Below are 21,499 nucleotides of genomic sequence, written 5' to 3'. Positions count from 1 at the left end.
GGGGCATGGTCCCACACCAGTACCAATAACAAAACAGAGCAGAAACAAAGGCATCCCTTCTAGCTGCTGAGCAGGGGAGCGGGGACAGAACGCTTTATGACCAGGCTCCACCTGCTGAGACAAAGCTGTCCTGCCTCACTCCTCTCTGCGGCAACCATGAATTTGGGTAAAAGGATCTGTACGCCAGCTCTCTACTCAGATTCTCAGGCTGCTTTCAACCCCACATCCTTCTTGTCGAGCACAGGGCAATGGGTCATTGCCAGAAGTTGTAGACTGTAGACATCTGGAATGTTCCAAGATTTGGGTTCATGTGGTCTTCAGTATAGCTATTGGACTCTTCTGTACAATCGAAGAATATCTTAGAGAAAACAGACCTTGCACTTGGGGCATTTCTCCTATTCATCTGTGTTCTTTTCTCTCTCTCTCCCTTTTTTTTTTTTCTTAACCTCCTCCTTTGCTAGTCTCCCACAGAATAGAGAGCCATCTATTTTCTCAGGGAATACCCCTAAGTTATGCTCATCTAATCTCAGAAATACCAAGCAAGATTTATACAAATGCATGGATTTCCACGGACAGGGTACACTTGGCTTTACGAGAAGTTCTAAGCTATTTTGTTACTCAATTCTGGATGGACGAGAGAGATTCTGATAAGAGAATTTCATCCCTCCTCCGCATTTTCTGCCACCCTTGAAGTATTTCTCTGTTCCCCTTTTGTAAGCACAACAGATTGCATGTCACCCTCTCGTATTAATATTTGGTGGTGCAGGACTCCTGCCATGATAAATAAGGACTTGGGGATGCACCACCATCCCTCACCGAGCTCCCTTGCAGGCAAGTGTGCAGGGGCCCACACTGCCAACTCAGCGTCTTGGTAGCTGTTCATTTCCCATCCACTGTCCTTTGTCTTTTATCTCCTAGGCATGAAGTCAGATTTGATGGTATCAGTGGGCTGGGAAAGGTTGGCTGATTAATGCCTGCGAACCTCACAGTGACTGTCAAACCAACTTATTAAAGAATGGGGGAGTAAGTAAACTCTGTGTATCAGGAGGGAAAAACTGCAGCAGAAAAGATGATCAGTTCTTCCCTGCAGAGGATTAAAGGTAGTTATTAGGCCCAGCCATCCAGCAGTGAGCATTTCTGTGACACTTGTGTCTAAATACTGAATGTATAAAAAGACATTCTCTCATCTTCTTTCTGGACAGTGAATATATCCATCGGGGTGTGAAACCAGCTCTCCTTTGCCCACTAGAATCAGACAGAAGCCCTGTGCTTACCTCGGTACTTAGATTTAGCTGCAGGCATTGGCTTTGGTGGCAAAAAGATCACATTATGGATTGACCAGAGATACTAACTTAGAGGCTTGAGGGGAGTGTTTCTTTTTTTCTTTTTTCTTTTTTATCTTCTTCTTTTTCCTTTCATTCGTTCTTTATTTTGAATATTTTATCCAATTCTACCTGGCTCCTCATTAGTGTATCAACGAAAAGATCACAAATTTCAGTCAAATTCTTGGCAAGGAAAATACATGCTTGGATTGTCAGAGATCGTTTGTTTTCTTGATAGCCAAGAATGAACTCAGTAACATGAGCTTATGGGTGGCTACAACTCACCTTGAAGGCTCAAACAAGGTCCACACTTCTGCAAACTAGTGCAACAGTGATACCATCTCGAGCATGATATAGAAAATGTGTTAGCATTTCTGCATCTTTCCTTGGTCCCAAGTCAAAGGGAGTGGGATGGAGTGCAGCATCAGGGTAAATACAAAGAATATCTTGTATTTGGCAGGAGTCCTGCACCACCAAATATCTTGGCTACATTTCCCCCCCTCACTGTGGTGAGATGTAAGGCAGACAGAAGGACATTTCCGTTAAGTAGAAGTTATGAAACTTTGCTACCTGGCAAAGCTCGAGGATACATTCTAGCTAAGGATCAATGTCAAATAGTCCTTTGCCATGGACACTGAAGAGTACTGACCTTCATTCAAGCAGTGTGTGTTAGAGATTCAGGGAAAAGAGTAGTTGGATGGGGACAATGCAGATGAAGTTATTTACAGATCTTTGCCTTACAGAAAATCAAAACTGGTATCTAGATCACTGTGGAAACTTACGCTTTTAATTAATTTCTCTTTCTGGTATTTCCAGCAAACCAAACTACTAAGTAGAACCCTCCCATGTGTCCTTCCTCCAGCAGAGTCTAAACCAGCACCCCAGCAATCTATTGCTGCCCTCCCCCACACATACCCTACATCTGCCCTGCTTGTGGTTTGGGGTTGAAGGCCTAGGACTACTTTATCACTCCATGAGTCCCTCTTCATTTTCCCTCCTGCCAATCACCATTCTTCTTGGTACAGAGACTCAAGTCAGTCGTACCTGAGTGAGACACTTCATGAAAATAGCGCCACCGTTGCTTCTGGGTGGGTCTCGAGGCCCCAGTAATCACTCCAAGGGACTGTCCTCGCTACATGGATAGACAACATGGTGCCAGCACTCCTGGCTTTTCTCTACCACCTCAACTTGATATCTTCTGTGAATCATGCTTTTGATCTTTGATCATACATCACCCCTTACATCTTTTTCAGAATGGCTTCCCGCATCGCTAATGTCCCCTTTAGTCAAGAGGGATATCATATCTCAGGTGCCCTGAAAGCATAGACAGAGAGCTTGAAGGCATACATATGTATTCATCTCAAGTTGGTCAGATGTTTTAGTTTAGTTTAGGTTGGATTATATCTAGGTTGCCTTTCCTTCTATACGCAAGGACCTTTGCACAGAGAATGGTATCACTTTGATGCAAAGAATTTCATGCATTTTTGCTTTTTTTACTTTATTGAGGTACAATTGACAAATAAAAGTATGTTTAAAATGTAATCATGTTGATTTGATACACAAACACATTGTGTAAGGATTTTGCATCCTCTCTGCATCCAAGCTGAACAACTGCAGAGACTCCTAGTTAAAGTGGGAAGTAAAATATTCCAGATTGGACCACTTCCGGCCACTCAGGACATCTACTATTAGCAGGAGAGGCTCTGTGGATTGTTCTGAAGGCTTGAAGTTGATGAAATGTGGGTGTTTCATGGCCTAATCGTCAGAGAAGAGCTGGCATCCCAGTAAATTTCCACAGGCAGGTCTTACCTAGCAAGTGCAAGTGCAGCAGAATAGGTGTGGGTCTTACTGCCCGTGGTTGCCCCTCTGGACCAGCTAGCTATAGTCACAGATCTGGGCCCTCTGGCACAGTGTTTGTAAAACACGTAGATAAATGCCAAAGTTTTACACCTCAAATGTAGCATGGGCACCTATGTTCAGATTGCTGCAGTATAATCCATTTGTTATCAGCCAATTTTATACCTAAGGCCTACAGACTTCAACTAATTAGAGGATAGTCTGGTGGCCAAAGAAAGAAAGTTGTTATACAAAGACGTATTTATTGGCTTGGGGCTTCAGGCTCCAAGGTGTACTGAGTCTCCTGCTACGATCAGATGGATGCGTTGGCTCTCATTGGATCAATGATCCAATCTACCCATCATTCCTATCCTGCCCCCCCCCCCAACTCCACCTTATGGCAACTTCCCAGCAAAGTGGAGGGCTGCACTAATGAGAGATGGGCTGTGGTCAGGACAGCAAGAGCCAAAGGCAAGGCAAGTGCCTCTGACTGCTTTCTACCTTAACAGTGGCTTGTTTTTAATTTCTTTTAGAGGTGAAAACTACAACTATGACCCCTTGGAAAGGTTGGTATATTTATTCCCAGGCATCTCTTCCTGGGTGGGGATGGGTATCCCAAACTCTTCACTTTCTTCCCAGATGCCTTCTCTTCTGAGCTAACCTCAGGAAGCAGCCCAGTGGGATCCTTCCCTGACCTTGAGCCATCTCTGTGCCAATCTTGATTAACCTGTCTCCAAGGACCTGCCATTCCCCCTGGGTAGCTTCCGCCCATGGACGTCTAACTGCTGCTTGCTAGCGGCACTAATGAGCCACCTGCCAGGGCCCAGAGTAGCTCCATGTCTTGGCTGCTCCATACAGGCCGGCCTCTCCTCACATGCAGATGCTCTAATGCGACAGTCTTCTTAGACCTTGGCCTTGCATGCTGTCTTTGCTTACCCTGTTCTCTCTTTCTCTTTTCCTCTTTCTCTAACTTGGAGCTGGAAGGGAAGTGATGGGAGGGAGGGGAAAATGGAAGGAAGGGGGAGGTTCTTGGGTGAGTCACTTGGCTCTGAATAAAACACGTCTTATTTGAGGCTTTCATTCCCACTAGATGTTTCTGATGGATAAATTGACACTCATCACAGTTCTCTGGGACCCTAACTGTCCTGGTAATTAGTCTCTTTAGGCCTCCACAGCTCTCTAATGAGGTAAAGGGAAGAAAGGCACCCAAGGCAGAGTGAAGGTGTGGCTGCATGATCAACAGCCCTCATCTGTGTGGCCCGTGTCACCAGGATGGGCAGATGGGCTGAGCTGCTGCTCTGGCCAGAGCAGGCTCTGAGAGGGTCCTGCCCCAGGATGCTGGGATCCACACCTGCCTGGACAAAAGGTCTTCATCTCATGACATTCTTTCATATGCTGGCGACTGGGGGTAGCCTGTGTAGGACCCACCTGTCCCAGTGCCCAAGTGGCACAGGCCCTGCGGCCTCACTTCCTCTCCTCTCCTCATTCTTGGAAGATGTGTGAGTTATACACAGTGGCGGCCCCGAGTTTGTGGAAAGAAAATTGTATTTGGAGACAGAAGTCAAGGGAGCTTGGGGAAGTCAATTAAGCCTTCTGAGGCTAAGTCTCCACATATGAGAGCTGAAGAGAATAATCCTCATCTCGTACCTGAGTGTCTTTGAGGGGGCTGGGACACCGTTCCAACTGCAAGAACTCTTCCTGAAATCCTAATCGATACGGTTTTACTTCTATGTATACTTTCCCTCAACTGTAATTACTTTCTGTGACTTTTATTGGAAATAGAAAAAGGGGAAGGGTGTTTGGAAGAGAAAACTGAGATAAAGAAGAAGGTAGGGAAAGAGTGTTTTGTTTTGGTTCAGTTGGTCTTTTGCTTTTTTCTCTCAGTAGAATCTTAAGAGAAAGGAAAACACAGAGACAAAGTAAACATGAACACATTAGTATGCATCAAAACATTCTGGTTCCTTCATTCTTTCAACAAACATTTGTTAAATACCTGCCATGGGCCCAGTTAGACACAGATCCTACCCTTAAGGAGCTTATAACACAGAAGAGAAAATACATGTCAGATAAATAAAGAGAAATATAACACAGATGGTACATATTTTAAAAGCTGGATGCATACGGTACTATGGGAGCAAAATAGCAGCCAAGTCAAGGAAGCCTGCCTGGAGGAGATAACTGGGGACCAGAACGGAATCTGGGAAGGAGTGGGAGTGATTTGGGTGAAGAGCATTTCAGGCAGAGGGGCAGAGGGTATGAGGATAGGAAGGAAAGGAAATATAGCTCACACACACGCACCGTTGTGTGAGCACACATGTATATGGCACCCGTGTGCTTGGGAGACAGGGAGAAACCAAAGAACGTGGGGCAGGAACAGTGGCTGAGGAGGCAGATGGCAAGCAGATGATGAAATGTAGGGAAGGTTGGTTCTACCAAGGAGTTGGGAAGTTTTGTAAAGGCTATAGGAATCACAAAGGTTAGTATCATGATGAACATGGACTCATAGCAACACGGCTATGGAATTAGCATAAAGAATAGCTTCAAGGGGTCAAGGCCGCAGGGGGCAAGGCCCAGTCCGTGAACTTGTATGGCAATGGAAAGGAGAGCTGATGCAGCTGTCCTCTTTGAGAGGACAGCTGGAGTAGTACCCTTGTCTCGATGTTTCTCTGGGGTCAACCCCTGTTTCCTCCTCCTTGTGATCAGTTTTGTCCAGGTCAGGTTTCCTGGACGTGCCCAAGAGAAGGATGGGTTAGGGTGAGGGGAGAGAGTATGGGGCGGGGGGGGCAAGGCAGGCTGGACATGGTCCCATGCAGTGAGTGACAGTCCCCTGTGGGCCTAGGACAGGAGAGCAGCAGAGAGGCTCTGTGAGCTTGGCCAGGGTCACAATGCAGGCAAGAGGAGGCTCCGGCACACTTGGTGGCCTTTGCCTTTCTTCTGTGGGAAGAGTTTTCCGACACAGCAGGTCAGGACCCCTCTCTGCAGGCTCTCTGTGGTGCTTCCCAGCAGGCAGCAGAGCCACAAAGGAACTCTGAGGGGCTTAGCAGTGAAGCCAAAGACAGGATGCTCAGAGCGCGCACCTGCAGAGGCTTCCAGCCATTGTGAGGTACCTTGGGGGTTGTTTGCCGACCCACAGCCGCCTCCCATGTGGCACGGCAGAGGCCCTGCCTGAAAACATGGCTAGACTTTTCTTACATGGTAATGAAGCCGGGTCCCTGCTGGGCTGTCTGCCTGGCTTGTGGCATTCTCCATTTTCCTCCCTGGCGACTCCCACGAGCTGGGCAGCCCCACGAGGAGGGAATGCAGGTGGGAAGCCCAGAGCCACGAAATGCAGATAACTGGCATTTATTCTCTTCTCCTTTACCACAGGGCATCCTCCGAGCCATGGCCAGGGCTGGAAGTGAGGGGGGAATGTGCTGGAGGGAGTGGGGGAGTAGGCTGCAAAGCTGTGTGTGCAGGCGTTCAAGAGAGCAAAAAACAGGCAGGAGAAAGAGAGCCAGGCACCAACAGATGCGTGTCTGGCCAGGAGCACTCTGTGCCAGGCAGGCAGAACACCCTTGGAATCCCAGTGCCTTGCACATGGGAAGATGGAGTGCAGACACCAGCCCTGTCCCACTTAAGCATGGAACCCCGCTCCACAAAGACCTGCTGGCCCTCTGACCTCAGAAACAACCTTTGTGGCTTAGAGTCAGCCTCAGTTGCGGGCAAAGGTCTTCACGTCAAGGATCTTGGAGTGGCCCAGAGCAGCAGGGCTTCCTCCAGGGAGAGAACAGACCACCTCAGCCTAGAAGGCATGGTGAGTGGCTTCTCTCCTAGGGTTCCAAAGAATGCTCTAAGGATAACCCAGAGATTGAATATGAAAAAAGGAGTCCTGTTGGTGGTTTACATAGAAACATACTAGTTAGATGTTACAAGACAGAGCCAATTAGTGATCAGTGGTAAATGATAAGCATCTCTGAAGTTAAAATGTAAGGCTTCGGAGCGTAAAAGGGGAGTGCTCCTTTGTCCCCTATATCCCAATGAGGACTGAGAGAAGGAGGGCATTCCATGGCAGATGTCTTTTTTGTGTGTGTGTGTTGCCCAGCGGTTTACTTCCCAGCTGGGTGGAGAGCAGAATACATGTGTTTTGGGCTTCTTATCATGAGAACTTGCACTCCCTGGCCTTGGGATTACTGTGAACCAGACAGCACAGACACATGAGATTGGAAGACCCGGTCCATTTCAAACTCATGATCACCTCTTTAGCCACTGCCCTAGAATCAGAGATTTGTCCCAAAGGTCTAGGAATTAAAGTTAGATGGGCAACGCTCCCAGGCCAGGGGTTCTAGGACATGATGCAATCATCCCGTATGGAATCGAGAAAGCCTGGTTTGATGCTAATCTGCCTTAGCCAGAAATGTCTCTGATGTTTAGCATCCAAGTCAGACAAGCATGTCCTGGCTTTGTTTCTTGACCCCAGTGTGGACATGGGCTTAGAGGGGATACCAGCTTTAAATACCTCTGTTAAATTCAGGGCAACACAGCCTTCCAGAGCAAGTCCAGTCTGACAAGGTGCCCTGCTACATTAGGTACCTAACCCATCTGGGCCTCCAAACGTGTGTGTACTGTCCATGAATCATGGCTCCATTTGTTACAGGCATTCTTGGCCAGAACACTTATGTTTCAAACAATAAGGAAACTGCTGGGAAATTCCACGCACCTCATGGTTTCCTTGCCTCCTGCATTTGGTCCTGTCTCCCAAGAGTATCTGTCTGCCAGGTTGGGGTGTGCCTCCCACCTGCAGATGTACACGGCGGCAGGCTCTGCATCCTAGTGTCCGCATAAGCCTTCCCTCACTTGCAGGTACACAGTAAAAGGCCACCTATTGCCTTACTTGATCCACCTCGACGTCCAGCGGGCTGGTTCTGGCCTTTCAGGGATGGGATACTTGAGCTAGGGCTGCTGTGACCTCGTCCAGATGGGGAAGAGGCCAAGTGCTGCAGGTGGAAGCCCAGTGACCGGCCCGAGATACAGTGATTGACAGAACAGACGCCGAGTCCGACACAGCAACAGCGGGGAGACAGATTGCTGTGTCCAGCAGGTCCTTCCCTGCACAACAGAGCGAGCTGCTGGAGGGTTATGTGCATGTTTAAGGCAGGCACTGCTCAGAAGTGGTCAGATGATGATGCAGACACTACAAGGGTCTCACTTCCTCGAAGGTCTTTATAGAATATGAATTAATTCTGCCACCTTCTTCTTGAACTTGACCCTGAGCCATGGCCTTAACACGTTACAACACAGCAAAGGAGTCGTGGCCACCAGCACACTTGAACCTGAGCCTTGTGTTCTCTCCGTGCAAAGGAAATCTCCCCCATTATATAGTGTGCATCCACGGGATCCAAGCTATACAAGGTTATTTCTAGTGTGCCACCCCCCACCCCGCCACGTATGGAGCAGGAACATGGAATGTCCCAGTTAGAGGGTGATCAGGTGACAGATGGTCCTTCTTAGACCAGGCGGCCCATGACAAGTATGTTCTCTCCACAGGCCCCGGCGCAGTCAGCGAAGTGAACAACGGGACGTCGAGGAGGGCAGGCTGCATCTGGCTGCTACTTCTTCTGGTCTTGCACCTACTCCTCATGTTTTGATGTGAGTGCCACTTGCCTCACTGGGGAGAAGCTGCCGCCACGGCAACCACCTGCCCCACAGCAACGGCATCTCCCACAGCAACAAGAGCACCCCCGTTTCTTATGAGCTAGAATCAAATGAAATTCCGGGACACAGAGCCTAATGGGACACAAATTCGAGGGAGGGGAACAAAGAATACTTTGGGAAAACACGTTTAAAAGGGAAATTGAAAACCGCCTTGCAGGCCTTGCGGATCCGTAGGCACAGCTGAGTTTTCTTTCTTTGCCCAAACGGAAAGAACGCACGCCCGGCTTTGGACCCACCCGCAGCTGCATTGTGACCTGTTTGTGACCAGGGTGGGCCAGGCGCAGCCACTCCGCCCACTAACATGCCCCCAGCGAGGAAAATTCTGGAGTCGGCCATCCCAAATTCAATAGAGACGAACACAGAGCGAGTCGTGCAGGCCCAGTTGTGCCACCGTGGCCCCTTTCAGAGACTGTGCCACTGTTGTGTGTGCTACAAAACGCAAAATTAAAGAAAAATAAAGAAAGAAAGAAAACGGACACTAAACAAGACAGCCTGACAGCTACAATAATCCCACAATCAACAGTCACAAAAGATACTGTTAAACTTTTTCTTTTTTTGGTTTTCGTTTCACTACATGGACATCATGGATAATAAGGGATTCTGGTTCATTATTAATTTTATTAATTATATTTTCTGATATGAGTCTAGAATTTAGTGCAAAAACAAGACAAGACTAAAAAATACACAAATGAAAGGGGTGAGGAGAAGTATGTTTGTTAAACATTAAAAATAGTGTACTTCTTAACTAGGTTTACAACTGGTGGACCACACACCGGGCATTAACCACCTGGTGAGGATATGTCAGATCCACCAAAAAACACATACAATTTAACCAACATCTCCACCAGCGCTACAGATTTCTCCGTATCCTGGCATTTAATGCAGACAATTCTATGCTTCTACCTGCTGTTTAGAAATGGAAGGGTGATCCGCACTGTATCTTGAGTTTGTTGGCTATGCTTCTTTTGATGACATATATTATACAGTATATATATACATATATTTTTTTTGTTAGAGTTCTAGCCATTTTATTTCTCAGCAGGGTCCTTTCTCAGACATTACTGCATGCTGTATATGGGGTTAGCTGTGTGTTGATCTTCTAAAAGATGATAGAGTTTACTGGTAATTGTGTAATCAGCTCCTGCCTTTTTATTTCCTTGGGTTATTTACACGTCAGAGACATTTATAAAAAGTGGAAAGAGAAACAGAACAAAACACTAATACCAGGCGCAGCATGTTTTCCAGGTGTGGCTCTCGGAGGCGAAGGCCCTGACAGGAGGCCTGGCTTCTCCATCATGCCTCGTGGTGTGAGCAAACAGCAAGCAACCGAACCAACTAAACAGTTAGTAACCACTTGCTTTAGACCATTATGGGAATCTCTGATGCCTTCGTGACTACTGGAGAATTGAATCCTCTCGGTTCATTTTATTTAATTTCCCACCTTTGTGTGTGTGTGTATGAAAGAGAAGAAAATGCAGTTTTTAGATAACCTTTTTTTCCTCCCCTGAAGTCTGGGAATGGGAGAGGCCTCGGGGAGGGGTCCTGGATGTGATGAGGGAAAGTGGGATTGGGGGCTAGGGGAGGGAGGGGTTGTCTCTGACTTGACATTAAAAAGTGTTCCATGTCCCTCTTCACCTGGTGTGGTACCTCATTCTCAAGCGGGGGTTGGGGGTGAGGGGCAAGAGAGCCTGCCTGGCTCAGGTGTGAAGAATATGGAGGCGAATGCGCATCTGACTCAAGCTACTGCTCTTTAGCTCCCTTGTTGGGGTGGAGTGGGGTCCTTCTGTGGATGTGCTCTGATGACAGATGGGCCCAGGAAACCACCTTCATTCTCCTAACAGAAGCAAAGGAGGCGTGGCTCTCATGAGGACTGCATCTCCAATGCCTTCAAGAAGGTGCTGGCTGAGGTTTGCAGCATCCCGGTTGTGTCCAAACACCCCACTTTGCAACCTGGGCAAAATGTCAAGCCCAGTTAGGGAAAGGCTTTTATGTGTAATTATTTCTGGGAGGCAGCCTAGTGCAGCTATCATGAAAAGAAAAGACAGGGGAAAAAAAAAAAAGCTCAAAACACTTTGGGTTAGTATTAAATAATTCCAAATTCTACCAACCAGTGTTTTAGGGACTCTCTTCCCACCATGCCTACCCCCCAAACCTTGCCTTTAGTCACAAGTAAGAGAAAAAATAGATTTTAATACCAAATAGCATTTAAATAATTCTAGTCTCTTCTGATTGATTCTGGGAATTAAGTTAGTAGCTGTAGATTCACTGAGAGGCAGAAATGAGGTCATAGCTGAAACTCTCAGGAATTACCGTCTCTGTGTCCTCGGGGCTCAGTTCCAGCCAAGAGGAATGGGCAATGTTTAGGGAGGAGCAGTTTCGGTTCTGGCTGTTACTAGCAAAACTGAGAAAAGATTGTTGACTTCAGGTCTCTCTGTGCCCTTTTGACATTCCACCCTCACCACCAGTTTCCAGCTACCCTAACCTTCTTCCCAGCAGCGTGATCTGGAGCAGTCTGGCCAAACCTCACAGAAATTTGGCTGCTTTGGATTTACCCCTCCCGTATATGCCAGAACTGTTCAGGCATGGGATTTAGGTGTCCTTTGACAGAAAGTGGATGGGTGAGATTTACCAGTTCTCCCTTGCCTGAAACTACTGTAGGCACTGGTGGGGGGATTTGTGAGCAGGTCGTAGTGTTCATAGGATTAAAGTGGACACGGGTAACTCCCGTATGCTAAACTTGAGCCCAGACACCTCTGAGTAAAATGTACCAAGACATCTGCAAAGAGACACTTCCTAGAGTTTTTGGGACATGGGAGCATGGGGACACATGGCCTCCATTTGAATCAGAGCTTTCTCTTTCATACTTACTGAGCATGCTTTAGATCACTCCTTCACCATCCTCCCAGGAGGCGCTGGCCAGTCACAGCTAAGTCTATAAAGTGGCATTGATGAGAAAGGCTTAAATTTACCTATTTGTAGAGTTCAATAGCCCTTGTGGTCTTGTGGTTCTTTAGAACATTGATTATTCAAGAGCACTGCCTTGTAGAAGCAGCTTTGGCGTGGCTGATGGGTTCAGCAGACAGGAGAACCTCCTATCCTGCAGCAAGAGGGAGTTCCTCTCGTCTTCGGCTCTGTGTGCCACATGAGTCCCAATCTGCCAAATTTCAGTCTTTAAAGGGAGCAACCATGTGCTCACAAGAAAGGGCCTTTAACCAGATGTACAGCTCAGTCCAGGAAGACATGGCTTTGATTAGGAGTTTATAGGGACAATTCTCCGGGTCTGTCTCTTCAGGAAAAGGAGTTTGGCCAGAGAGTTCTTGTTAATTAGAGAAAAACATCCTGAATAGTGTCTGAAGTTATCTTTCTTGGTACAGGTACAGATGGAAGACTATTCCTAGGCTGACCTGGATTTCAGGTGTACTGGACTCCTTGAGACTCAAGACTGGCATACTTTAGGATTCATCCAGAACACCCCCCCAACTTTAGATATCCTTTGGGGGAGCCATGATTTAAGTCTGGCAGGTTTTATTCCATAACAGTCTCTCCTGTGTTTAGGGGGTGGGGCGGTGGGGGATGTTCTAGCCCTAACCACTCTAAGCAAACTCCTAAAGAACCCCAATCATCTTGTTTCAACAGAATTATCTGTTCCTTTCTAGCCACACAGATGGGCAATGGCTCACAAATTTTACTTAAGTTTTTCCCCATAATTCTTCTACCTAGTGGGTTCAGATGTCTCACCTGAAGCATTATGAGTACTTGTCCAAGGACAGTCTTCTGATGAGTGGAACTTCTAAATCTGGAACTATAATCACAGTTGATGGTCCACAAATATTTGTTTTTGTTGCTGTGGATGGTGATAATGATGGTGATGATGAATGACAGTTATTGTTCTTCAAGCTGGAGATAAGTTAACAAACAAATTAACACTAAAATCGGAGTGAGATTTAGCACATTTCACTAAACTGACTTATCTTTACTACATATCTCAGTTTAGAAGGGAGGGCAGTCACACCAATCAATCACAGAAACGTCCCTTTAATGTGTGCATTTGATTTTTTAAAAAATGTTAAAATCTGGGATCAGCAAAACATCTACATTTTTTTATACTTACAATGGTACAAATTTGAGGTACTTCTCAGGACAGAACAAAAATCTGTGCAAAGGAGAGATATAGCAGAGTAGATGGTCCCTGCTCGTGATAAGCCTACACACCCTTGTGCTTCTATGGCCAAGTGTATATGCACATGCCAGCCATTTACTCTTCTACTCTTCATCAGATAAGCAACTTAAAAGAACTGAGATTAGTGTATCTGAGAGAGGCACTAAATAATACCTCTTTCCAGCATTAAGAAAAAACAAAACAAACAACAACAACAACAACAAAAAACAAAGGTAAACTAAATCTCAGACCTAGTTTGGTTCACAACTTGCTCACTGGGATTTCATTGTAGAGTTAATGTCTCCTTTATCATCCTAAACTGCTCAATCAGATCATTCTAAAGCATCAGTCCTTACCTCTCTCTGCTTTTAATTCAGATGCTATTTCCATGAGTGTCCAACTCTACCTTTCTCCAAGGCAATAAAGGTAAATGAATATCCCCATGATTTGTTAGTAACTGAGATTTCTGAGTCTCTGCATCTTCATTCTAATTTCCCTGTCCCTCACAACTTCATATCTCTCCATCTTATCCACATTATGTGACTAGAACAACATAGCTTTCTGTAGCAGACTGTTCAATTCCTGAGCTCAATATGTGATCGCTTCTTATAATTTATGTCTGAAGCGTATTGGTGCATTATTTTTTATGAAGGAGGCTTAGTTTGGCTTTCCTTTTCTGAATGTTGATCTTACCACCATCCAAGCTTCCATGTAACTTAGACATTGCTTCTGACATATTGTTAAGGTACATGAATTTATTTCTATACTTCAGGGATTGTTAACATTATTTGAAAATGAATTGTACCTCTGTCAGAATATCTATTTGATTAAAACTTCCTAGAAATATAAGTTGGCTATGGCCATAGCATTTACCTGGTTTCCAGTGATTCTGATTTTGGAATTTCTAAGTATCAGTATAGTATTTTGGATACAGAACTGAACTCCTGATGAGTAGAACTAAGAACTAGTCCAGATTCTATTACTAGCTAGTTGAGTTCTCTTTATCTTTTATATAAGGTGTGATGATGGGGGATTACTAATCATTTTCAATCTTCAAAATTCAATCATGTAATTTCAGACTTAATAAGGTTTCTGCAAGTAAAACTTTGGAAAGTTGCGTTTTTGATAAATGACAATGGAAGGTGTGAATTGGGGTGAATAATAGAGCCAATGCATTGTCCTTGTTCCCAGGATGGCTTACAAGAAGGGGACATGCATGATCAAAGCTGCCATTTCTACAGACATGTGAAGTGACTCCTTAAGGAGAATTTGAGGGATGGACACCACAGCACCTGGAAAGGAGTGTTGTCTGATAAAAGACAGTGGGTTTTCTGGAACAGGAAATGATGTTAGCCCCAAGCTACTGTTCAGTTTTGCTCTCTATACGACACAAGTAAAACAAGAGAATAAACTGCCATACATCTTAAAGTTTAGAAAAGTAAAAGATATTGGAGCTAAACAAAAAACTCAAGAGTTCTCACTAAGAATGTGTGTCTCTGTGTGTGTGCTTGCGCGTGTGTGCGTGCATGCACGTGCTTGTATGTGCATGCAGTGCACATGTGTGTGGGGAAGTATTTATTGTAATTATTAAATTATGTAATCCTTCAAAATAGATGGCACCTGTTATTCCCAAGATTCATCTTTAAAATAATAGGAGAGAGTAATGAACAGAGAGGTCTCCAGATAATAGTTTTAATAATTATATCACATTCCCTGATAAGTGCTCTGCTCAAGAGTCCAGAAATGCTTGTGCAGGTCTCATTTGACATATCTGTGTATTGTTGGTTCAATTCTAAGTTTACTGAGTGCCCCTCACTTTTCATCCTGCCCCTAGACTCTGTGCTTCATTTGTAACTCCTCTGTAAAGAGCATGAAGATATAAGAGGCAGTGGGCCAAGATTAGACTGAGTTTGGCCTTGGAAACTGCATGATCCCTCACCCCTTTTTTCCAAATGTTTGTTCCTGGCCACTCTCTTAAGCTTCGGTTTCTTCTGAAGGTTCATTTGCAAAGTTGATGGAAGGATCTGGTGGAGCCATCAAGCCATATCTCCTGCACTCTGTGAACTGCAAAGGGAAGAAGAGCACAAGCCATAGAGCACACACGTGGGTGAGGGAGTCCTTCTCTTCCTTTGGAAGGAGGGGTTAGAAAGAGAAGGAAAAAGAAAATAAATGCTTTATCATGTCACCAATTCAAGCCAGTGCCATATCATTCTTTTCATCCCCATCCACAATTATTCTCATTGCACTTGGCCACTTGGAAAGGAAGACAGACAGGAACGAAGAGGTACAGTAATAGCTGCTGTCCGGTAAACACAAAATTCTGTTCTCTAAGTGTCCATCTTAGAGTTTAACAAGCAAGAAAAATGAAAATAAAATGATAAAATAGACAAGAAATTCAAAATACACAACTTATTCCTAAGTCTGTATGTGGGAGGGGGTATATATTTACACACAGCAAATGTGCCCTGTGGTGCCAAAAAGAAGTTCTTAGAGGGTAGAGGTGAGGCCCTGCCTCCTTCCTCACCTGTGAGCACCATTCCTAGACATGTTTTTGGCAAAATACAATCAAATTTCACACTTTAAAGGTAGCACATGCTATTGCCTACCAACTTCCCCTCATTTTTTGAGGACCGAGTATAGCTAGAGTAGAGAGAATATGAAACAGGCAGCCAAAGGATGTGTTCTAGCCCAACATAGGCTAGGTTTTGTGGTGGGATCTGTAACAGGTCATCGAACCTTCCAGGGCCCCAATTTCCTACTTGCTAAAATGAACGTTGGACAAGCTGCTCTCAAAAGGCCTCCTAAGGTCTGAAACACTATGGACTTTCCTTCTCCATTCTTCCATAGTTCACATCTATTTCCCAAAACGAGAGAAGTCCACATTTGAATTGGTCTTGTGGAGATAGGTAAGAGGTATTGCTATTCACACCTGGCTAGGAAGGGCCCCTTTCTCTGGCATAGAAATAAGGATTAAAAAGTCTATCCTTCTCAAAGCTTTGGTTGTTAGGCTATCCTTTGAAAATCTGAAGAAAAAAATACAGTCACATTCTTAAGACAAGAAATCTAAACAAGTACACATGCTCCAAAAATGCTTATAAAATGCTCTAGATGGTTATAGATGGTTTGTGGGCTAGTCTAACCCATATTAAAGGACCCTACTGTGATGTTGCATTCTGGATTTCTCTTATAGGATGCTTACATTTCTCAAATATATTTGATAAGGCTTGTGTCCTATACGCTTTGACTTTTAATCAAATAAACAGAAAGAAGCCGCTTCTGGAATCACCCAAGGAGTCCCATATGGATTAGAGCTCATCATTTAGGAATCAAACCCATAATGATGTAATTGCTCAAGCTCTTTGCCTACAAACTCTCTGTTGACTGACTTCTTGGAGTATGTTCCTTACTCTGACAATGATACCAGTTTAGATAACACCAAACTTGTACTAGCTAGCAGTTTGTACTAGCTAGTAATCCTGACTCTTCCTGTCAGCCAAATAGCTCACAGTCCAGAGAAAGCCAAGGAAATTAAATCACCACTGTTTTCTCCCCATGTCTGTTAGGCCTAAGGTGGACAGGACATTTTCCTTAACAAAAACAAATTCATCAGACACTCCATGATCTAGAATAATGGATAATTTATCCTTCTCACTAGCATTCTCTTCCTCATGTTCTGGGTATAGGATGCCTCCTTCCAAGAGTGAAAGGCTTTCTTCATCTAGGAGGCATTTGATTAAGCCAACAGTAGCACAGCACGTGTGTAAAACGGTCAGGCAAACCATTTGCCCGGCCCTAGTTCTGCAAAGGAAATCAATATTCCACGGTGTAATTCACCAGTCAGAAGTAATCGCCCTCGATCACAGCAGCCCAAGGGCAGCAAATTCATTACAACGTTTTTGTTCCCATTCTCTCACGTACCTCAACACTGCTGCTTTATAAATACGTCAGACACCTTGGCCTCCTGATAATTTTTGCATTAATACCTGTCTTTTCCCCCAGCCACATGTAGAATCATTCTTCTAAACACTGGCACACTAAGAGCATCTATATTAATGTCTCATCACTCCTTGTCTTCAAAAATATAAAAGAATAATCAGTCAGGTAGAGTCCATGGCATAGGATATCTGAGCTCTGGAACACTGGGCATCAAATTAGAATTTGTGAGTAGGAGCAAAGGTCGTTTTCATTAACAAACATAGCAGTGTTAAGACACATCCCTGAACTATCAATGAGAACGTCTCTCTGATTAAATAGCCCACTACCTTAGCTCACCTATGTCTTCTTTAGTAGCATTTTTTTTCTATACATTTCCCTTTATCTCCTTTTCTCTTCCCCATTCCCTTCCTCTGGTACAGCCTACCTCTTTGTACTAATAACCTAAGAAACTGGAGATCTAAGAATTTGGAAAAAAAAAAAAAAACAGTTCCATAGGGTTGTTCCAGTACCCCTGTTTACACAGGTCATTCTGAGAGTAATTGTGACTTTGATGGAAGAAATGTGATCTTGTTGGGCTCTACCTAGGAATACACATTACTTTGAGTTAAATATGTAGTACCCTGAACTAGGGCTATACCTAGGAATGCACATTACCTTGAGTTAGATATATAGTACCCTGAACTACACATCAGCCCAGATCATTGCCAGGGGCTTAGTAGACCTCTAAGAAGGTTCTACACTACAAACTACATCAATAGATCCTAGCCACTTGGTTAACTTGAGGTGGAAATCTAGTTTGACTCAGGAATATTTATCCAGCTTTAGCCATCCAGTGACTAGTCCAGATAAGCCACATGAAAAGAACAATTACCAAAGAACTCCCAGGTTCCATTACTTCAAAAGTTCCTTGAGTAGTGACATTAACAATATGGCTAATAAGATGTTCTTGTCATATCCCCCCTTTCTACAACAATTTGGTATCCAACCACAGGCAGAATTGTCTTTGTGGGAGCTGTGGGATCCGAACCATATGCCTAGGGACCAGAAGGAGTCTTGCCCACCTGTGCATCAAATAACAGACATACAGACCTTGGTTCTGGCTGTGGACCCTGAAGTGACCCATGAACCAGCTCCAGCCCCTCTCAGTCACAGTCAGGAACTCCTAGAGAACATGACCTTAGATCAAGCATGAACTTGAGAGCCCTTATGGAAGTCCAGGTTTCTGACAAAGAAGTTCCATCACAGCATTAGAGCTAAACATACAAGTTCGGATGCCTTAGAGAGGGTAAGAGGAACAGTTTGACTTTACTTACATAACCCTTTTCTCCAAGGCAACACAGCTCAGTGCCAAGCGAGACCTTATTATTCCATGATTTCTCCCATGGGGTAAAGTTAAAGTGTGTGAGTAAGCACTCATCCTCCCCAGATGGGGTCCATTTCCCTCTCACTCCATCCAGAGTATTGTCATGAGCTGCATGATTGGGGTACTGGAAAGGCTGGAAGAGGCTGGAAGAGTGGCAGATAGGACTCTAGGAAGGCATTACAAAAAAAAAAAAAGGTGCAGATCCTACTGACTGATCAGACTCCATCAGGAGGCCTTCCCATGAACTGTTTGTGCTACCTCATCCATGGATTCCCCCAGTTGGCCCACACCTACCCCCAGCATTTCACATGCCTCACCCACGCACCCTCACATCTTATGGCCAGTCTTCTGGGCATACCCCTAATATTGGCAAGACTAAGCTTTGGTACATGGCTAGTGAGCATGTGCAAAAAATAGCCCAAATCTACAAGCCAAGGAGAGACCACAAACTTGAGCTTTAGCACTGCCCTTGGGAAAGCAAAAGGGAGGTGTCAGCACTTGGCCTGGTGCATTGCAGAATAGAGAAAAGTTACACAAGCTTAAGAATTCTGCCACAGGAGAGAGCAAAATGTATGGAAAGGGCATACCAGTAGAAGGTCTGACAAAGCATCAGAATCCCTAGCAGAATGGACAGAGGGTGTTTCTCTCCCAAAGTCCGTTAGTAAAGACTGGAGGAGGAGATTGCTGCTGATAATGTGAAGAGAGTAGAACTTTAAGGAACATGAAAAATCAAGGAAACATGATACCACCAAAGGATCACAGTAATGTTCAAGTAACCTACCCCAAAGACATGGAGACCTGCAATTTACCCAATAAAGAATTCAAAACAGCTATTTTAAGGAATCTCAATGAGCTATAGGAAAACACAGAAACACAAGTCAATAAAATCAAGAAAACAATACACAAACAAAATGAGAAGTTTAACAAAGAGCAAAAAATCTTTTAAAAAGAGAGAGTTCTTTAAAGATTTAAAAAAATCTTTAAAAAGAGAGAGAGAAACTCTAGAACTGACGAATATAATGAAAAAAATGAAAAATGCAATAGAGACCATCAACATCAAAATGAATCAAGCAGAAGGAAGAATCTGTGAATTACCAGACAAGAACTTTGAAATTATTCATTCAGAGGAGAACAAAGAGAAAAGAATGGAAGAGAATTAAGAAAGCCTGTGTGATCTATGCAATACCATTAAAAGAAGAGATCTGCAAATTATTGGAGTCCCAGAAGAAGAAGAGATGGAGGAGGGAGCAGAAAACTTATTTAAAGAAATAATGATAGACACCTTCCCAAATCTGGGGAGAGATTTGGAAATCCAAGTTAATGAAGCTCATAGGTCACCATACAAACTCAACTTAAAAGGTATAGTTTCGAAGACACATTAAAATAAAAATGTCAAAAAGCAAAGATAAAGAGAGAATCTTAAAAGCAACAAGAAAGAAGAAGTTGTAACTTATAAGGGGGCCCTCACAAGGCTCTAGGTGAATTTCCCAGCAAAAACTTTACAGGCAAGGAGAAAGAGGGATGATATATTTAAAGTGCTAAAAGAAAAAAACAAAACAGAAAAACAAAACAACAACAACAAAAAAAAAACTGCCCACCAAGAATACTCTATCAGGCAAAGTTGTTCTTCAGAATTGAAGGACAGATAGACTTTCCAAGATAAACAAAAGCTGGGGGAATTCATCACCATAAGACCTACCTTACAAGAAATGTTGAAAGGAGTTCATCAAGCTAAAATCAAAGAACAGTAGGTACATAAAAACATAAAAATAAAAAAATACAATCATTCTCAAACTCTTCTAAAAACTTAAAGAGGAGGAATTATGAGGCCAGTATTACCCTGATACCAAAGCCAGATAAGGATAATACAAGAAAAAAAAAAAAAACACTATAGACCAATATAGACCAAAAAACCAAAAACAAACAAACAAACAGAACAAAACCACTATAGACCAGGAGACATGCAAATACTCTCAATAAATTATGAGCAAACCGAATTCAACAGCACATTAAAAGGATCAGACATCATGATTCAGTGGGATTTATCCCTGAAATGCAACGATTGTTCAACATACACTAATCAATACACCACACACTAAAATGAAAGGTGAAAATCATATGATCATCTCAATAGATGAAAAAAATTGACAAAATACAGCATGCTTTTATGATAAAAACTCTCACCAATTGGGTATAGAAGGAATGTACCTCAACATAATAAAAACCATATATAAAAAACCCATAGCTAACCTCAGATTCAGTGGTCAAAGTTTGAAAGACTTTTCTCTAAGGTCAGGAACAAGACAAGGGTGCCCACTCTTATTTGACATAGTACTGGAAGTCCTAGACAAAGAAATCAGGCAAGGAAATGAAATAAAATATATCCAAATTGGAAAGGAAGAAGTAAAATCGTCTTTGTTTGCAGATGATATGATCTCATATAGAGAAAATCCTACCAAAAAGTCATCGAACTAATCCACAAATCCAGTAAAGTTGCAGGATAAAATATCAACATAGAGAAATTAGTTTGTCTATGTAGTAACAATAAAATATCTGAAAAAAGGAATAAAGAAAATGATGCTATTCACAATAGCATAAAAACAATAAAATACTTAGGAATAAATTTAGTGAAGGAGTTGAAAATTCTATACACAGAAAACTCTAAGACTTTGATAAAGAATTTAAAGAAGACTCAAATAAATGGGAAGATATCTTATGTTCATGAATTGGAAGAATGAATATTGTTAAAATAACTAGACTGCCTAAAGCCATCTATAGATTCAATGAAATCCCATCTAAATGTGGATGGAACTGGAAGGTATTATGCTGAGCAAAATAAGTCAATCAGAGAAAGTCAATTATTAGATCATTTCACTCATATGTGGAATATAAGAAACAGGGCAGAGGACCATAGGGGGAGGGAGGGAAAACAGAATGGGAAGTCATCAGAGAGGGAGAAAAACCATGAGATACTCTTAACTATAGGAAACAAACTGAGGGTTGCCGGAGGGGAGGTGGGTGGGGGGATGGAGTAACTGGGTGATGGGCATTAAGAAGGGTACGTGATGGTTATGTGATGAGCACTGGGTGTTATACGCAACTGATAATTTATTGAACACTACACCTGAAACTATAAGTTGGCTAACTGAATTTAAATAAAAAATTTTTTTTAAATTCCAAAGCCATTTTTCA

The 21,499-nt window shown here is 43.6% G+C and overlaps 1 protein-coding gene across 2 annotated transcripts in view; it reads left to right on the top strand.

Annotated features, from left to right (window-relative positions):
• The window catches only part of NTM (neurotrimin), a 671,796-nt gene extending 661,397 nt beyond the window's left edge, over positions 1–10,399 (top strand). For both annotated transcript variants that reach the window (XM_028120840.2, XM_028120839.2), the window contains one exon: positions 8,682–10,399. In XM_028120840.2, the coding sequence (XP_027976641.1) occupies positions 8,682–8,782 (101 nt within the window). In that variant the 3' untranslated portion in view covers positions 8,783–10,399. The remainder of the gene's footprint in view (positions 1–8,681) is intronic.
• The last annotated feature ends 11,100 nt before the right edge of the window (positions 10,400–21,499 follow it).

Source organism: Eumetopias jubatus, unplaced genomic scaffold (genome assembly GCF_037043125.1).
Source record: "Eumetopias jubatus isolate StellerSeaLion01/CBP00866 unplaced genomic scaffold, mEumJub1_p1.0 scaffold_13, whole genome shotgun sequence".
NCBI classification, from domain to species: domain Eukaryota; kingdom Metazoa; phylum Chordata; class Mammalia; order Carnivora; family Otariidae; genus Eumetopias; species Eumetopias jubatus.
The sequence above is the reverse complement of the archived record's forward strand: the minus strand, read 5'-3'. Positions and strand labels throughout refer to the sequence as shown.